The sequence below is a fragment of the Pleuronectes platessa genome, chromosome 6 (assembly GCF_947347685.1).
Source record: "Pleuronectes platessa chromosome 6, fPlePla1.1, whole genome shotgun sequence".
In the NCBI taxonomy this organism is placed as follows: Eukaryota; Metazoa; Chordata; class Actinopteri; order Pleuronectiformes; family Pleuronectidae; genus Pleuronectes; species Pleuronectes platessa.
Window position 1 is genome coordinate 18,851,847 of NC_070631.1, and position 18,684 is coordinate 18,870,530.

The 18,684-nt window shown below is 40.6% G+C and overlaps 1 protein-coding gene across 1 annotated transcript; it reads right to left on the minus strand.

Moving 5' to 3' along the window:
* Positions 1-1,454: 1,454 nt before the first annotated feature.
* Positions 1,455-17,381, minus strand: arih2 (ariadne homolog 2 (Drosophila)). The gene is made up of 15 exons (XM_053424797.1): positions 17,220-17,381; positions 13,641-14,194; positions 10,447-10,514; positions 10,058-10,130; positions 9,198-9,339; positions 8,008-8,129; positions 7,285-7,394; positions 6,906-7,023; positions 6,665-6,715; positions 6,089-6,110; positions 5,531-5,682; positions 5,079-5,222; positions 4,374-4,442; positions 4,031-4,156; positions 1,455-3,593 (listed from the first exon to the last, which is right to left on the minus strand). Exons 2-15 carry the CDS (start codon positions 13,908-13,910, stop codon positions 3,522-3,524), a joined length of 1,539 nt encoding a protein of 512 aa, XP_053280772.1. The 5' UTR covers positions 13,911-14,194; positions 17,220-17,381; the 3' UTR covers positions 1,455-3,521.
* Positions 17,382-18,684: the final 1,303 nt, after the last annotated feature.

Sequence of the window (18,684 nt, forward strand, 5' to 3'; positions counted from 1 at the left end):
GTCATTGTCTTATTTTTATTGATTGCTCGATTATTAGAAAATGCATTTTTATTGGTGTCTGGTTTACAGGTGCAGATTTACAAAAGATCTACAAAATTATGATATATAGGTTTAAAACGAAGCAGCCAAAATGTTGACGTCACATTTTTTACTTTGTTTGAGGTTAAAAATATATGACTACTCCAAAAAGTGCATTATACTTTGCAGGTGATTTTTAAGGGGTTGGCGAGATGATGTCAGAAATGCAAAATGTGCCCCATTTTTAATTGTTCTCTTAGCTCCATGCAGCTGTTTCATGGAGGCATGGGATAGACACTTGAAGGTGCAGTCCCCCCCACACACTCCATGCTACAGTATGAAGGTGAAAGTGGGTCACATGCGTAAAGCTGGGGCAGTGCAATGGGGCAGTTAATACTGTGTTGGCACACAATCACTCCTAACTATATAAGGCTGTAGCAGATGCACAAATGGGACCTGCATTAGACGAGCTGCTAATATGATAAGGTCAGAGGTGACGTGGGTGTCTGCAGCATGTGTTCACATTGCAGTGAGTGTTGAGAAGCATCAAAATGGTTCTAGAGACTTTTAGGAAATCCAATTACTTCCTTTAAGTTACTTAATTCAACGTTAGGACTACTTTCAACATTTTAAATTAAAGCTACTCAGTGACTAATCAATGATAAACTGAGGGTAGGAATAGAGTAAGTCAGCACACTTCTTTTTTTTAATCCACATTTGCAGCAAAGATGCTTGAGACTCAGATATACACAAGTCGTCCGTATAATCAATGAGCCGCACATTGAGTACTTACAGGGCTCGGTTGTATAATAGAAAATTTCATGTCAATGTAAGTGTATACCCCCACCAAGACCATATAGTCCCCTTATGAAACCATTTTGATTTGGATCTGCACTTAATTGCAAACTAATGAATATCTTTCCGCTTAACATGCCAAAAATAAAAATCCCCTCCATCATCAGATCTGCACCAATGTAATGGGTTCTTCTCTGATCACCACTTCCTTCCAGCATGTTTTGTGGTAATCTGTCCAATTGTTCCTGCAAAACCTTGCTTACAAGAAAACCAATGGACAGGGGTGAAAACAAACGCTAGGACTATGACAGTGCTTCCGTGTGGCGTTGATTCCTACAACTTCTCGATCAACATTATATTATCAATTAAAAGTCAGGGAATATCAAATCAATTATGTGAAGCTCATAATTACTAATAATACATCTCAGTGGAATTCTATCTAAAAAAAATTAGAGTCAAGGTTGTTTTGTTATGTTGTTATTCAAATTCTAAGAGCCTCCTGTTAAGTTGTCGTTGAACTCATCACATTTAATCCTGGAATTGTTTTTTTTTTTTTTAAATGAAGAAAACCCTTTAGACAATAGCCCGATTACATGTTAGGTTGTGTGTGTGAGTGTATAATGAAGACACAAGACACAAGGTCCGGTTTTAAAAACTTTCAGTAACTCTATTTCTGTATTAATGTACAACCGTTGAAAATTACAGCAATTTTTTTGTATTTTTTTATTCCTTTTTTTAAACGATCTATCTATCAACAGCCATTTTCCAGAAGAAAGGTGAACAATGTGGGCAGGAAGAAAAGAGAAAGTATAGAGCAAAAATAAAATGAGGAGGGGCTGAATGTAAAGAAAACGAGAGGAGAGCATGAGATGAAGGGGGGGGGGGAGGAAAATTACCAGGTGACATTATATTTTCTGCAGCTCAGTGCTTGAGCACGAGTGTGTCGATATGTGCATGCTGTGTTGGTGTCAGTGGGTGGTGCTGTAGCGTGCGTTAAGTGAAAGGCTGAGATTACACTTGCTGCTTCAAAATAACTTCATCGTCTGATCAGCAGAGGTGCTAGTATTTAATGGAGGGGCTCAGGCTCTCGCTCGTTTCGACATCAGCTGAACACGATCAAGCACCAGCACAAGAACGTAAAGAGACATGAATTCAGTAGTTTTACTTAGTTAATATTGACTAGCAACTGTATGCTGCCAGTCGTGGCTGGAGCACCTCATAACCAAGGGAGGGAGGTGTGCTTATAATGAAAACACTGGCGACAAAATCAAAAAAAAAAAAGAAGGAGATAACACACATTCATCTTATTCTATAACATCTTGTACATATGAACATGCATCATACGTCAGGAAAACACTGTATTTTGTATGTGGGAATATGTTGGACCACAAAGTCTTTTTTTTTCCACACAAACACACCAAGTTCATGTCTACGGCTTCATCCATACTACTACGGTTAAAATGATCTCTAGCATTTTGGCTCCGCATTAGTTTTAAGCCTTGTCCATGCTACTGGGCATGTGGGTGACGGGGAACACGGCAAGTGCTCAAATAATAGCATGACTCCTATGCATGTCAGCAATAGTATCATGGTAGCCATCTTGCTCCAGTCTTCCTCCAGAAGTGGGTCACTTGATAGGAGACTGCCATAACATGTATGCATATACATATCAGTGAAGGCTATATCGAGACCGAAAAGACCCAGTCAGCAAGAGGCTGTGAGTGTCTCTGTCGTCGTTTCCAAATATCGCTGTTTCTGCCTGTCCTTAGTGTTCAAATTAAAACTTGGCCAGCAGTGTTTCAAAAGTTCTCAGTTTTATCGGCTCTAAAAAGTCCAGAGCAGAGTGGACGCCAGGTGAATCCACAGCTAATTTGATGCGTTTTCAAACAAAAACTGTCGTGGTATGGATGTAGCCTATTAATCTGTGGCAGCGACACATTTAATCTGGGATTATTTCAACAACTGTTTAAGTTCAGCAGAGGAAAAGTGACTTACAATGCGTGTAGATTTCAGTATTGCAGCTTTGTGTTCTGACCCAACGATTAAGTTCTACAGTTACAACTACCAACAAGGGCCTGCTAGTCACGATTGTCTATATAAAACCACCAAATGCAGGCCGACAATCAGCAACATCTCTCTAAAGAAAAATAATAATGTTATTTCTCCCAGAACTTCATCTGCTGAATAACGAAAGCAGTTGTATTAGCTTTCTCTCTCTCTCTATGTATTATTCCAGCATAACAGGAATAATCACGGAGAACAAACAAGCAACATGTTGCTTTTAGCTGCTCATATCAGCGTCTAAATGCTTAATGTGAAATTAAAGCATGCCCACTGTTTTCACACACTTGCGGAAAACCTCAAAATTTGCCCTTAGCCATCAGCTCGGAAAAGCTGCAACAAGTGTAACCACGGTGAATGTGATGCTCCGAAGTCAAAACGTGTTAATGAGGATGAGGACGAGAGGAGGAAGGTTGAGATACAATCGTGCCATTCTGTGACCCTGCAGCATAATAGGAGTGAGGGGAGAGAAAGACAGAAAGTGAGAAGCAAATGAGCGAGTGTAAAGAAACAAAAGGGAAGGGGTCAGTACGAATGCACCGAGAGATGGTCACTGAAAGAAGCAAAAGGTAGGTGGGCGAGGAAGTAAGGAAGTACGGAAGGAGGGAGGGAGGGAGATGCTGGTGCTTTGCAGTCGCGATGGGGCTTCATGTGTCGTGGAAATCCTTCAGCAGCGTGCGTCGCCTCTGCTCAGCAATGTGCATCTGATTCTCCAGATCCTGAAAGAAACAGAAAATCCTTCACTGTAGTTGAATTATAACTCATCATTAATGCATTCCACAAAAAGACCAGAACAGTTACTGATCTTATAACTCTGGGCCACAGAGCTCCATTAGCTTCCCTGTTATCCCAGAATGAATAAAAGCAATAAATTGGCCTAATAGCCAGGCTCTACAATGGTTATTCACTGCAACAGCTGGCCCTGTGAATTATCCTCACCAATAATAAAAAATGACCCAATGTAGCTTTGATTTCTTTGAAGTAATTTAAAGAAACAACTGGTTTTATCTACGTTTAGGTGATTTTTAACCGTTACCCAAAACCTCGACTTCCCACAAAACAGTGGTAGGTTCTCTCTAGTACTAAAAAGACGATTGATCGCCGACAGAATCAATATAAAACAGAACCATAGTTAATGTAAGTTGTCGTCCCTTACCCCTCGGTCACTGGAGCTGATATCCGCCTCGCCACTCAATACTCCTCTCTCATAGGTGTCGGCTCGCTCCACCTTCCACGACAGGTTTTCTATCTCTGCTTCCAGCTGAGCCTGTTGGTACTCGAACTGCAGGGGACAAGATAAAAATATGACTATCAGGCGAAATAATCAATCAATTCCCAGACTGAGAAAAACTAGGTGATAAAAGACAGAATATTATTGAACAAAAACACAAACAAAACTGCGAGATAAAACCATCACCAGTCTGGATACGGCTAGTACAGTCAACACATTGTAATATAAGTTATGCATATACAACGGGGGGGAGGGGTTTGTCTCTCACCAGTTTTTTGCGTGGGCCAGACTCCATGTAGTAGGCGTAGGGGTACGTATACTGCAGTGTGTAGCGACACTGCAAACAAATAGACACAAAAGACAAGTTCATTCAAAGACAGGGTCAAAATTAAGTGAAGCCCCTTAAACAATATCTCAACATGGTTTCACGTGTGAATATCTAATTAAATGGTTAATATTAAACCTCGGGTAAGAATGTCGTGTTTAAGTGAAACATGACATTGATCTTCACTTTACTTCTCAAAGAGAAAGTGAATCTAAAGACATTTGTTTTTCCAAAATCTTTCACAACCAAACAACTTCCTCAAACAAGTTCTGAAAAATGATTAACATTTTGTGGCACTTATTTATGCCTGTGTGTTGTGTGTCTTCAATGAAATACTCTGACACAGTACACACACACAGTAATGGCACCAAACAGTAAGCCATTAGTCTCATAGCTCTTTTTTCTTTCTGAAAGATTAAAGATTTTACTTTAAACAGACCTGTTATTTACTTACTTAAGAGTATCTTGATGGTTTGATAGAATAAAAAGTTCCAAACTAAATTCCATACAAAAGTTAAACTTGATATTTCTTGTGTACCATGTGCACCCGTCTTTCTGCCATCTCTCAAACACCAGGTCTCCTTTCCCCACATCACTCACTAACTACAGAACAAGGACACACACAGCCATTCTCTACTGTGGAAGCACCTTAGCCAGTAGCTTTGCAGCATTATGCAGGTACTGCCAGTCGATCCAGGTTCCCAGGTTGTTCATCACTCTCTCCTGGATCTTCTCCTGGATTCTCTGGTACGTCTGAGCCTCCAACTGCAGAGACTTGTTATGATTCTCCCACTTGTGGAAAAAGAGAATGGAAATATTAATAAAGATATTCTTCTTGCGGATGTAGAGGCAAGTTTCTATGAAAGTGCAGGAGGAAATCTTTAATCCTCCTCTAGTCCAAAGGTTAGGGTCTCAGATTTTATACAGAAAAAAAAAAGCAATGGCAAACGTTTTTAGTGTTGGTCTGCAAAGGGAGAAAATCTGTGTTCAAGTTTCCATATCAAGTTTTATCAAGGAAGATTTTTCCTGAGCATGCTGGTTTTTTATATATTTTATTTGTTATTAGAATTAAAAATAAACAAGAATACAAAAAAACTCACCCTTTCAAAGTAGAAGAGGTATTTCTTGAGGGCCTCTCTGGCCTGAGCCTGCTGGCTCTGGTTGACTATATCAGGGTTTTCTTTGTAGCGGCTGCACTCATAGTATTCACTGCCATGAGTCTTCCAGTCACCAAGACACATCCAGCAGAAGTCTAAGGAGACACAAAACATACGTGTGGACTCACAACTACAAACATGTATCACACATCATGTTCAGTAGGTGACATCTTGTTTACTGTATATTAGTTGAATAAAGGCTCAGCTGAATTCTCACGTCTAAAAGTGATACAAATTGGATGATATTGACTGTTTGATAAAGTATTTACTCCAGATGACAAACCAATTAGGTTTAACTGGATTCATGATTTTTTAATTCTAACCAAGTTTTATCTTTCACTTGGAACTTCTTGGAAGTGCAGTAATTCTTCTCCTTTTAACTCATGGCTATTTTATTGTGATGTGATGTATTTTTGCCACTATGTTGATGCAAAGTGTCTCATAAGAGCAAGTTCATGCTTCACTGGCTCCTGCAGTTGGTGTCAAAGACAAACTACTTACCGTGTTTGCACTTGGAGCATTGCTGAAAGAGACAGACATAAAAGGAAGTTATATTGGTGAGCTGGAAACTTGATTTAACAATCATTGACTTTCACACTTTGAATGAAGCTGAACAAAGTGACATCTCAATGTTTTTATACAAAACTATTTAGTGCTTGATTTAACACATTTAGAGGCTATGAAAAATATAAAAGACAAGCACTCAGTAGAGTCCACACCTCCACCAAGGCCAAACAGTGTGTTTAACATCAAGATCCACAATTTATTTCAAGAAAAATGCATCGTGTTGTGAAAAATCACTGAATTTTCTCATTGTAAATCATCCCAGCACCAACATATCACATGTTCTTCCCTGACTCATTCACTCCAGCAAGTTTGATAAATTAATACAGTACAAACAAGACGCATGGGAAAACTAAACAACCTTGGTGGAGGTAATAAACGAACAACAGGCAAAGTGTATCTACCCAGTGATGTTTCCAACTATGAGAGTGGAGGACTTCAGCTCTCAGAATCTAAATATAATTTTTGTGTGTCCTGTGTTCTGAGAAAGTGTGATTTTCAGCTCCGACTCACCATGTGATTGCACCCTCCGTTCTTCTCAATGCAGATATTGCACTTTGGACACTAGGAAAAAAATGCAAATTATTATGATTATGATTTCAATCTGTGCAGCAGAGGACTGTAAGGGAAATGAAACTGTAAGGTACTGTATGGCAATGTGAATGTGTTTGCAAGCGTGTTCGAGTAACAGAAGCTACAGTATGTATTTGCCTGTATGTTTGTGTGTGTGTGTTCACATGCAGTTCCATCATACATCTTTAGTGTGTGCGCTGATGTAGTTTGCGGTCTCTGAGTCGTCCGCACACTTGGTCAGCCATTTTCGGATTGTTGCACAGTCTGTGGGCGCATGGTACATCTGACGGCATTTAAAACTGTGAACAGAGTCAGATTTAAATCATCAACGTTTGTGGGGATATTTACACATTTACAGTCCCATGGTAAACTCAAATGTAAAAAAAATTCTAAGCCCTATTGTGCAAATATGCAACAGTATAACATTTATACAAGAAGAACATTAAAATGCCAGCATGGGACTTGCAAAAGTCCATAGCACAGAATCACTCGATTGACTCTGAATTAGATGAATAGCGGCCAACAGTAATAGTTCAACAACACGTGTGCGTGTCTCCTACCAGAAGACTTCACTGCAGCGACTACACTGCACCCTGCGCGCCCGGGGCTCCTGCACCTTGATGACGATGGGACAGTCTGCACCTGGACACAACTGCAACTGGAAGTGAGTCTGCAGGTCAGAGAAAGAGACCAAGACGTGTGAGGTAAGTTGGGTAAAACATAAAGAGTGTCAAAATGGAGATGAACCATTCAGATGTCCTGTATAACTCTCAATCCAACTGAGCATGAAGTTGTAAATTACCTTCAACTTTAGCATTGAAAAAGTATAATTTCACAATTGACATCAATCGAATGAAGATTGAACTGGGTTCTGTGGATTGACACCTCTTTCTTACTGGAAAGAGGTGTAAATGTAACTTTTTACATTTAACATTTTGAGCATCAACAACAATCAAGGATCATCAAGAAGGTATTTCTTTGTAATTTGGGTGAATGATCCATCAAGAAAATGCAAATGTCTAATATGAGATATCATAACATGCTTAATAACTTAAGATATATTTAGATGAGAACCCAGCTGATGGACAGTTCAGCGTGTGAGAGAGAGATGACTCAGATTAACTGCTGCATAAAAAGATTAAAAGAGTAACTAATGGAAACGCAAGGGCTCACTGAGTTTTTCTCTCTCCCTCTTCACATGTCTCTGAAGTCTCATTTGCTACACATGCAGAATGTGATGCAGCATCTGAGCGAAGAGCTTCAGCACACACACAGACACACACCTCAACGTAGTCTCTGAAGAGGTAGCGTCTATATTTGTCCTTCAGCTCCTCTCCCGGCAGCAGCGGCAGGACAAAGTCTTCAGGCATCTGCAGGGAGCATTCCTGAGCCATACACGAGATACCTAAAAACACACAGTTTATTATGAACAGCCGGGAGTCCCTGAATGTTGGAGAAGCAGCCCATACACACAAAGCAACAAATAAACTACACTCCTGATTTAAAATCCATCTGTGACTGAGAAAGTTCCTCTGTAGACGTGTGTGTGTGAGGTGTCATGTTTTCTAGAGTTACTATGACCTAGAAAGTGATTCTGTCATCATAAATGCATCCTTCGTCCAGCTGATAGTGAAGTTGATGTGTGAACACAGCAGATGATTCCCGCTGGATTCACTGCCAGGAAGTGATTGATGACCCTTCTAACTAAAAACCAAACAAATATCTCGGTGAGAAAGTGGTGACCGTAACAAAGGCGATTAACTCCATCACCAGTAGAGGAGTTTTCGGTTGTGTAATGTTCGACATCATGAACACAACCAAAACAGAGGGGCTCCCTCACCTCGCCGTCTTGCCAAATCGGCATGTTCACCTAGGTGTCATGTTTCCATCACTGCCAATCAAAGCTGGAGTCTATAAAAACCTGTGTCTACCGCAGAGTCTGTTCACCTGGACTTGAATACTGATCGTATCCATTCCCATTGCAGACAAAAGTCAGATGTTAGTGGGTTTTTTGATCAGTGGAAAGGGGCCATATTCACAAACACTTGTGTTTTTTTTTTTGTTTGTCATAAGGATACTGAAGGAGTGGGCCTGCCTGGTAAAATTAATAACGAAAAAAAAAAAACTCATCCTATTACATCTTCCATGTCTTTAAAGTCACAACAACTCTTGAAATTTAAACACAAACGTGAAAAGACACACAATTGAGGACATGTGCACAGACATGTATCACACAGGATAATTCAGTGATTGATTTAGGGAAGCCCGATTTGTTAAATCAAATAGCAATCTGCAAACCCTGCTGGTCTGGCAGGAAAGCAGAAACTGAGATAAACGTCAGAAGCTGAAACCCTGAGCGGATAAACACAACACACACACACACACAAGCAGTCACTGGGGATCTTAGATCAAAATGTGACTCAACCACTTTAATACCAGCTTTAAAGACTACACACACAGACACACTACTCACCCACTCCTATGCCGTCTTTGACCAAAACAGTGCAGTGCTGCTCCCAGCATCCTTTGCAGAAGGAGTGCTGACAGGGCAGTGCCAACAGGGATTCTCTACGTACGGCCTGTAGACACACGCCACACTGGAGGGACTGAGGGGCCTGAAAACACAGATATATAAATCATCAACACACCAGCAAACACACACACAAACACCCTGCACTAAAGAAATTGTAAGGGTCTACACACAAGCTCTTTGACATGCATGTTACATGTGAAATGGAATGATATACTCAAAAAGGTAACAGGGAAATGACATCTGAAGCACTCGCAACAAATTTGAATGCCATATAAAACCTTCTAAATAGAATCAATCATGCAACATATCAAAACCGCAGGGGAAACTATTATTGCATCAATGTATTATTCTCTCTACTCTCTTAAGTGAGTATATTTTTATAAATCAACAAATTACTTTGTCTACAATACACAAAATAATGCTACTTTGCATTCTCAGCTCTCACTGTCTATTTTGACAGTGAATAAGGATATCTGAATTAGAAAACTATATAAAATTACATATAACATTACAACACCCAGAAAACCTTTCATGCATATAAGTGAAGAGCAGCTAATCAATAAGAAACCAATACATATAAAAAAAAGGTATAAACTGCGGCAATGTAGAAGTGTACTCCTTCATTATGGATTTTATACCAATACTTGTGAATGCCTCAAGCGATACGTTGGTTATATCTTTGTCCACAAAATATATGAAAGATATAAAAAATATGACGTGTAAGACCAAAGCAAGTGCGCGTTATTTTTGGTCAAGTCTATTAAGGAGTCCTGATTTATCCAATCTGATCCGTTACTCACAGGGACTGATCTGCAGGTTGTGCTGGGCTGGACCAGAGCATCTGACAACATCAGGGACGAGTTGGACTTAAATCTGTGGGGGAACACAAACAGAACAATCAGTCATAGAAGGATGAGACACCGAACCAGTTAAAGCTGCAGCGCAGAAGAATGACGGGGAGAGAGAAAGATCAGACAAAACATAAGACCGAACGATGAGAACCTTGAATATGACTAAATAAAGTAGTTGCAGATGGGAATAACAGACAGGAAGATAGCAAAGTAACGCAGGTGACTAAAAGGAAGTACAAGAAAAGAGAGAGAGGCTCACAAGAAAAGGGAAGAAAGAAGCAGCGAGCAGGTGATGAAAAACCAAGAGGCAGGAATGGGGAAGAACAGAAGAGACATACCTGTCGTGTACTTGTGAAACCTGCCAGTGAAAGTGCACCAGGATCAGTTTTGCTACCGCTGGCAAAACCTGAGGGACAGAGACACAACAAAGTCAGAGAGACAAAGAGACTATGAAGCTGCTTCAAATGACATTTAGGTCAGGGCAATTACATGTTGCTTCACTCCCAGATAAGTCACTTGGCTGCATTTATAGTCAGCTAATCTGCACTCAGCTGCCCAGTCTGCTTGTTCTTACTGTAATGGATACAAGCTGGCACTACTTCTGATGAGCAGGAAATACATCAGGATCATGACCCTGCTGCAAACACTGTTAAAGTTATGTATTTTTTAAGATGATCCGATTCCAGCATTGGGTTGGGCATCTGTGAGCATGTGAATCTTTTTTCCGATCAGACATGTTTTCAAAGAGTTACGCCCAGATGAAATTTCATTTTTTTTCTTCCTGGAAAATTGAGTCGTCAACACTCCAAAACATCTATTGCGCCATACTGCCTCTGGAAAGCACTGTTTTTTAGAGTGGCAAAGAAGAAGTGATTTCCGGCAGTGTATAGCATTAGGGCAGGGGTGTCCAAACTTTTTATCCCGAGGGCCACATATAGAAAAAATACGAAGGTCCGGGACACTCACGCCGCCACTCCCCCCTGCCCTGGAGCGGACTTTTGACAGGGGGGGGGGGGGGTTGGCGGCGTTCATAGGGACAGCTGCAATACAGTGGGCCATAGTCCATCTCATTAAGCTGACGCTTTTATCCAAAGCGACTTACAATAAGTGCATTCAAGGGTACAAACCCAGAACAACAAGAATCAAGAAAGTACGATTTCTTCAAAAATAGAGCGAAACTACATAGTGCTATAATGAAGTGTCATTTAAGTGCTACTAAATTGTTAGTAATTGTTAGTAAATTATTATTATATATTTTTTTTTTAGGCTGGCCAATTTAAAATGGATTGCGGGCCGCAGATGGCCCGCGGGCCGTAGTTTGGACACCCCTGCATTAGGGTTAAGTAGCATGTAGCTATTAAAATACATTATGAAAATGTTACAACTACAACATACAATTTTGTAAATGCATTGGTATAGGATCCATACTCAACATCAGCCGGGATCAGAATCAGTATCAGGAAGGAAAAATGGTATTGGTACATTTCCAATTTTCTGATGTTTATCTTGGCTATTGAACAATAACTTAATAGCAATTTAATTTGATTATTTCACAAAAAGACAACGTATCAGTGGAAATCTGTGCTGCCATTACAATGAATAAAATATAGACTCTAAAATGTAAATATCTGCCTGTTATTTTGTTTATTGATATCTAGCAAGTCGTAATAAGACAAAATTCCTCAATATATTATACACACCCAATCTCTGTCAATAATTAGCCAAGAAAACAGAAATGTAGTTTAGGCATCGATTTCACTGTTGCTCAGCTCATGTAGTCTCAAAGCTTTTACTGTACACTGTATATTATATGAGGCAGGAAGCTAAAGGTGTAGATAACATTAAATAAGCATATCATCTACAGGGAATTCCTTCTTTGACCTACTGCAATCAAGAAAAATACACACTTGCTCTTCTGGGAGGTGCTCAGTGCTTCTATCACAAGACGGAGCTGTTCCCAGGTGTTAGTATGTGCGACTAAGAGTGTGAAGTATAGTGTTACTAAATGCCAGTATGTACAAGGACCAAATTTAGCCCAAGTAAACAAGAGTTAAAAAAACAAAACATGGTTTAGCATAAAATACCATATTATTAAATGATTTAACCTCATGAGGATTGTCCTTCATCCCCAGAGTAAGAAAAGTCCATGAATATTAATGTATGTAATCGGATCAATGTCAGACTAGCTTAACTATCAGTCTGAGAATATTAATACAACCACAACCTCAAACCAAAACGGTGACCATCAATACACAAATATAGTGCATACACTGATTAGCCAAAACATTAAAAGCAATTGCCGTTTTCAATATTTTGTGACGATCAGTGTATGGTACTGTTAAAAATAAGTTTTTAACACACTAAATCGTGTATCACCATCAGGGAAGTCAATGTCTGATTGGTCCCAGACTTATTCTGCCTCTTGACAAGAAACACACAACCATATAACAAGGAGACCTGCATCCGATGGTTTGGCCCTAACAGAGCCCAGATCTCAAAATCAGAGTCGTTATGGGATTACATGAAGAGACAGAAGAAATTGAGTACGAGTAAATCCACGGAAAGAACTGAGGTTGTCTTTCTTAGAATTCCTTTCGATGTCTCACTATGGGATGTGACACCTTGCATACTCACAGAAGCACTTGAGGGGTCCTGCACCTTAAATACTCTAGAGGCAGTGTCACTCACCATGCAAACATCTCTTCATCAGGGGCAAGCAACTCGGACCTGTGTCGGTGCCAACTACCTACTGTCCTTAGACCAGAGATGACACCTCCATCTCTGGTCACTAATTGTAAGAGAGGACAGTCCGACTGCCTTCACCATTGGTTCGGTTTTATTCTAAACTAGCAAGCAAGGTAACATAGCACTCCAAGCAAGGTAACTGCACCAATAGTTGTTTTGAACAGTTAGTCGAATTGCAAAAAATATTAATAATTTTGACAAATTTGTTTATACTTCGTTTTGAGTTATTTCTGGAATATCATTACTCAGTGTGGCACGTGACGTTGCCATAAATTCCAAAAAGCAAAATAAATAGAACGACAGCGTAGGGAAACTTGGATCAGTTCAGCTCTCTATCTCTTCGTCTTATAAAGTTTCCTCCCTCCTCAGTGGCAGCTCTCCTGCTCCCTTTATATATCCAGGGATGTTATCAGCCAGGAGCTATCAGCTGCCCTGATAGCCCCTTGGTACAGCTGGACGTGCTCCCTGAGCCACCCCCATGCCCACACTTACTCCTTACAATATTGTTGAACAGCAGTTGGTTATCAGCGTGTCAGGCAGAAGCAAAATACCAATGCAAATCAAAACTAACGTACGATGTTAACATAAATGCTTAACTTTTCTGTGATGTTTATTCTTTAACATAAAAGTTTTCATTTCAGCAAACAAAAGCGCAGAGGCTGATGTGACTGTGAAAGGCTCATATTGGCCAACCCATAAGTGGGTCAGACTCTACTACCATAAGAATATTTTATTTAATTGTCTTTTTTTGCCAATAGTGCAGCTTTAAGTTTTCAGCTTCACTCACCTTTAGTGCAGCAGCCACAGTGTTAACCTCTTCCGTGAGCATCCGTTGACTTTCCTTATAGTTCAGACAAGTGAAATGGTACTCCTCTGGGTCAAAGGAGTCAGCGCCCTGTTGCTCCACATCACCGGCAACACCCTCATAGTAGTTTAACATGTCACCCTGATCGTCCTCCTCTCCACCATCGTCATCATCATCATCATCCTCCTCAGAGTTCACCCCATAGTCTTCCTCATTGCTGTCCGACGCCTGGCTGTTCATGTCCACAGACATCCAGTCGACTGAATCAAACACCAGTACAGGTAGACGGCCCGGCCACCTGTCAGATCCTAGTGGTCCAGTAGACTGAAATTGCTCTTTCTAAAGCCCCACCTTCCTGCTCCTCTCTGCCCACCTCTCCACCTGATCGCGTAGCCTTGCAGGGTCACCTTGCCTTCTCGTCTGAATGAGGCTCGTAAGAAGCGCACTCAGCAGCAACGGAAGAAGCAGAAGAAGTCACACTCCCCGTCACTCATTTGGAAAGATGGTTTTAGGGTGATCTAAGGAGAGAAAAAAGACTGGAGAAATGGAAAGAGAAGGAGGAGGGAAAGAGTAGAGGAATGTGATACATGGGTGAAAAAGAAAGGGGGAAAGATATGAGTTCGTAAGAGGTAAGCTTATTTACATTAACCTCACAGACGTTGTGTACTAATGGAGGGAATCTCTAAATGATCATAGAGGCTAGCAATGTTCTTAAGAGGAAAAGAAACAGTCACAATCAGTTGCTGACAGGAAGCCAAGCAGTCTGCATTATCACTACAGAGAAGGTCCAACAGAAAGCTTAGTCTGAAAGACCAAGATATAAAACCTCTAAAGAAGTGTGAGTAGTACAGTACTTAGTTCCATTTTAGAATACATCTCTTGCTCGGCCACATTTTAACAGAGATAAAATATTAAAATATAGTTAACTGTACTTCGTTAATGATCTGATCTTTTTTTCTAGGACAAACAAAACTCTTGAAATACCAAACCCCATGACAACCTGCAATAAATAAACGTACAAAAAATCTACACAATAAACTGAGATTTTGTATTTACTTTGAGAGATACAATGACAAGAGAATACCTTGTGAACTCTTAGCATTTATTGGAGATAGATACAATTTGTTTAAGCTAATAACAGACTTGTACTCCTAAGAGTCTTTATATAAACACACCCATTAAACACCGGCGGAAAAAATAAGTGCACCCTTGGAATTAATATCTGGCCGTACCTCCTTTAACAGCAATAACCTCAAACATGAGCTAGGGAATCCATGGACCAGAGCAACATAATGTTCAGAAGTTTTGGACCATTCTCCCTAAAGAGCAACTTCAGCTCCAGCATATTCTTAGGGATGTCTACCCAAATTCTACTAAGGCTCCATCCATACTACAGCGTTATCATTTGAAAATCCATCAACTCTGCCTTGGATACACACTACTAGGGCGTTTTAGAGACGCTTAAACAGTAGATTGGAAATATTATTTGAGTATGGATGGGCAGAAACAGAGATGCTTGGAAACAAAGACATTGACACTCAATACCACATGGGACTTTTCGGTCATAATAAAGCGTTTGGTGATTTTTTAAATTATGAAACCCTCCAAGACCAAGAGTAAATTAGCCAAGCCCAACAGGCATTCTGTTTTTGAGTCCAAACCAGACCCATGCCTGATATTTTACAGGAACATGCAGGATTAAAAAAAAAAAACAAGTAAACAAATCAGCAAACGTTACTGAAGCCGACCCGACAAGAGCCCCATATCATTAAGATTTAGAAATCTTTGCCAAACCCGGGTGGTCCCGAATGGCTCAGACCAGGTATCTAGACTCTAGTATGAAGTGCTTGGTTTCTTCCATACATAGTCTTGCATGTTCTTCTTAAACATTTCAACCATTGTTTCATCAGTCCACGTTTCCCACAATTGCAAGGGGGTCTTTGGCAAACCTCTGGCATTCCTGTGATGCTTTTTAGGGATACAAGTGGCTTCTTCCGTTATGTCCTGACCATAAACCTTACATAAAAATGAAGTTGGCTTTGCAGTGTCCTCGAAGGGATAGTTTACCCAAAATGAAAATTCACTCATAATCTCCTGTTACGTTAGCGTGTGGATCGCGGAGGACATTAGGGCTAAAAACATGGTGTAAATTACCATGATTCACGTTGAATTTGAATGTCGGGGTTTACAGACACTCTGGATGATGGTGTTTTCTACGGTTTGAAGAATTGTTCAACATTTACTTTTTTGTATTGGATTTGGCTTTCTCCTTTTCGGGTGAACTAACCTTTTAGGCACTCAGACTTATCCCTTGCTTCTCCAAATATGGTTACTTCCTTTTTCAAAACATCAACAAGGCTACTGAAATGCATATGAGTCATAGTTTTAAGATGAAGTGTTATTTTTGATTTGAGTAGTATTTTCTTATACCAAACATTGATGTTTCTTATGTCTAGAGAGAATATGATTTTTAGGACAGGCATCACAATGCTTTATATATATACGCAGGTATCTGTCATGGGGTACAACCCGTCTAAGACCCAATGTCAGTTGGGATTGGCTCCAGTTCCCCCTGCAACCCTGTAAAGGATAAGCAGTATAGATAATTGATGGATGTCTCTTTTCCCCTAAAATCACCCAACCAATTTGCATGACAATGACATTTATCCCCAGGTATACAATTCATCATAGACGTTTAATAGCAATGCTGTGCAGCAGCAATGACATGTCCACATTGATAAAGTCCAGGTGGTCTTTCAGTTTCTTCATATCCACATTATGGTATCTAAATTGGGAGGGACTAATAGTTTGGCCAGACCTGTCTCCCACTCCCAAAAACGAATCTCGTCACCGATCTGCTGACAGATCCTTGTAGTTTACTGGCACCGGGGTTAACCAGAGACATCGCAGGAATAATCACCCGGAGAGAAAACAAGGTTAGCCGGGCAAGGCGGTCAGCCAGCCGGCCCCGGTGTGAGCCAAACTAACGCTCACATTCCGCCCGTTGCAGGCTAAAAATAGGCAGAAAACTGGGTGACACACATCTTGCTAGGCTAATGTATCACAGTGACTCAGAGTCAGCTTTGATAACAATACGTAGGTGTCGGAGGGGGTAACGGGTAAAACGCGGCTTGCTTGTCGCTGGACATCGAGACCGAAGCAATAAACGACGGCAGCGAAGTAAAACACCACACGGCAAATGTGGCTAACTTACCGTTAGCCACATTAGCTTCCAGGCTAGCGTGCTCGCCCTTGTACTAAGCAGCGAAGTAACGGAAAGCCAAACCAACGAGTTAAACTGTGAGATGCTAACAGATTAAACTCACTGAGGTTCTGCAGAACAAACGTTAATTTAGTCCCCGAACAATAATATACATATATATTAATGGCTGACTAAGTGAGCCACCCTCTTTAGCGCACCCTCACGCTGCTCCACCGCCTCTCACGCAGTATAGTCCGGGGATTGAGATGTAAACAAGGCCCGCTGGAGCGCAGGAGTTCACAGACATGTTTCAACAAACGCAGAGTTCGTTTCCCCCGGTTGAATTCGGCGGTGTTTACCTGTGAGAGCAGCGTCGGCTCGGCTCTCGGTGACAGTCAGGAGTGGGTTGAGTGTGGAGGGGAATCCAGGGAGCGAGTCACCCAGTGTTCGAGCGACTGTAGGCGGAAGATAGACGGTGAGAGGGGTGCTTATCAGTGACGTAACATCCGCCTTTCATTGTCTCCTCTCCTCCCTCCTCCCTCCTCTCTCCTCTTCTCTCCTCTCCCCTTCCCTCCCGTCCCCTCTCCTCTCCTCTCCCCTTCCCTTCCCTTCCCTTCCCTCCCCTCCCCTCCCCTCCCCTCTCCTCTCTTCATAACATTGCCTTCCTTATAAATAAAATAATTCTGTAAGGTAAATTTCACATCAATAAACGTAGACTGGCAATCAGTATCTCCAATTTCACAGGATTTCTATGTGAATTCAAAGATTATATAAAGACTCAACAATTTATAGACACCTCATGTAGCTTGACATGAAGAAACTGTTTCACCCAATTATTTTCTTTTCTCTCCTTTATATTTATGTTAAATGTACAGTTTTGTCATAATCTTTGTAGATACTGTTTTATGTTTCAAATTAATATTTATTTATGCACATGACCCGATATCCTCATGTCTTGATTAATGCAACTCGTTTTATTATTTTTTACTCCGTTTTCATTATCCTGTCTCCGACTGGTTCAAAATGCTGCAGCAAGAGTTTTAACAAGTTCAAAAAAGAGGGAACACATTACAAACCTAGTCAAGATTTAGTGTTTTGGGGACAGGGCTTTCTCCATCTCTGCCCCAAAACTCCAGAACTCGTTTACTTTTCTGGCCTGTACAGCAGGTGGCAGAGGTTGGAATGTAACTGGCAAGGTGTTGCAGCTCTAAATCGAAATGGAGCAGTCAAAGTGCTTTAGGTTGAGGGTCTAGGATCGATGGATTCATAAACAATGCATGACACGCTGCTGTGCTTCTCATCGGCACCGAAGAGAAGTGGAGGGTCCAACTTCTGGGGTTAATGCATTGGTAATTGCTCTTGATTTGCTGAGGAGTTAGATACATCGACTAATGCAGATGATGTTTCTGTTGGACGAGGACAGAGATTATTTTGGAACTAAAAGTTTATACTGGGATCTTTGTGAATTTTCATTTTAGGAGAAATATCTGAACCGTGTCATAAGTATTGGCCGGACTGATTTTGGCATCAAGCTCTGAACCCCTGGGTCAGTTTGTGCCTGTGTGGATACATCTCAGATCAACACACGTCAAATCCCCACATGGTCACATGAGGGAAATGTGAATCACAGCAAATCTTTAATTACATTTTTTTTAACTAAGGATGTGCTGCTTTGATGATTTAGAAATTTAAAAAATATATTCATGGCCACAGATTTACTGTTCTCTAAATGCTGTTCTCTAAATGCCCATGATCTTTTTGAAATATATTCATATTTTTGGAAATGTTACGGAAAAATACACACAAGTCAATGAAAAAAAGACT

What these genes read in the sequence shown, in the direction of transcription:
- arih2 (XM_053424797.1), bottom strand. Translation starts at nt 13,910, where the DNA reads ATGTCTGTGGACATGAACAGCCAGGCGTCGGACAGCAATGAGGAAGAC. An exon ending in TCTTCAGAGACTACGTTGAG is followed by an intron (nt 7,395 to 8,007) that starts GTGTGTGTCTGT and finishes TCTGACCTGCAG; the next exon opens with ACTCACTTCCAGTTGCAGTT. An exon ending in TCAGCGCACACACTAAAGAT is followed by an intron (nt 6,716 to 6,905) that starts GTATGATGGAAC and finishes TTTTTTTCCTAG; the next exon opens with TGTCCAAAGTGCAATATCTG.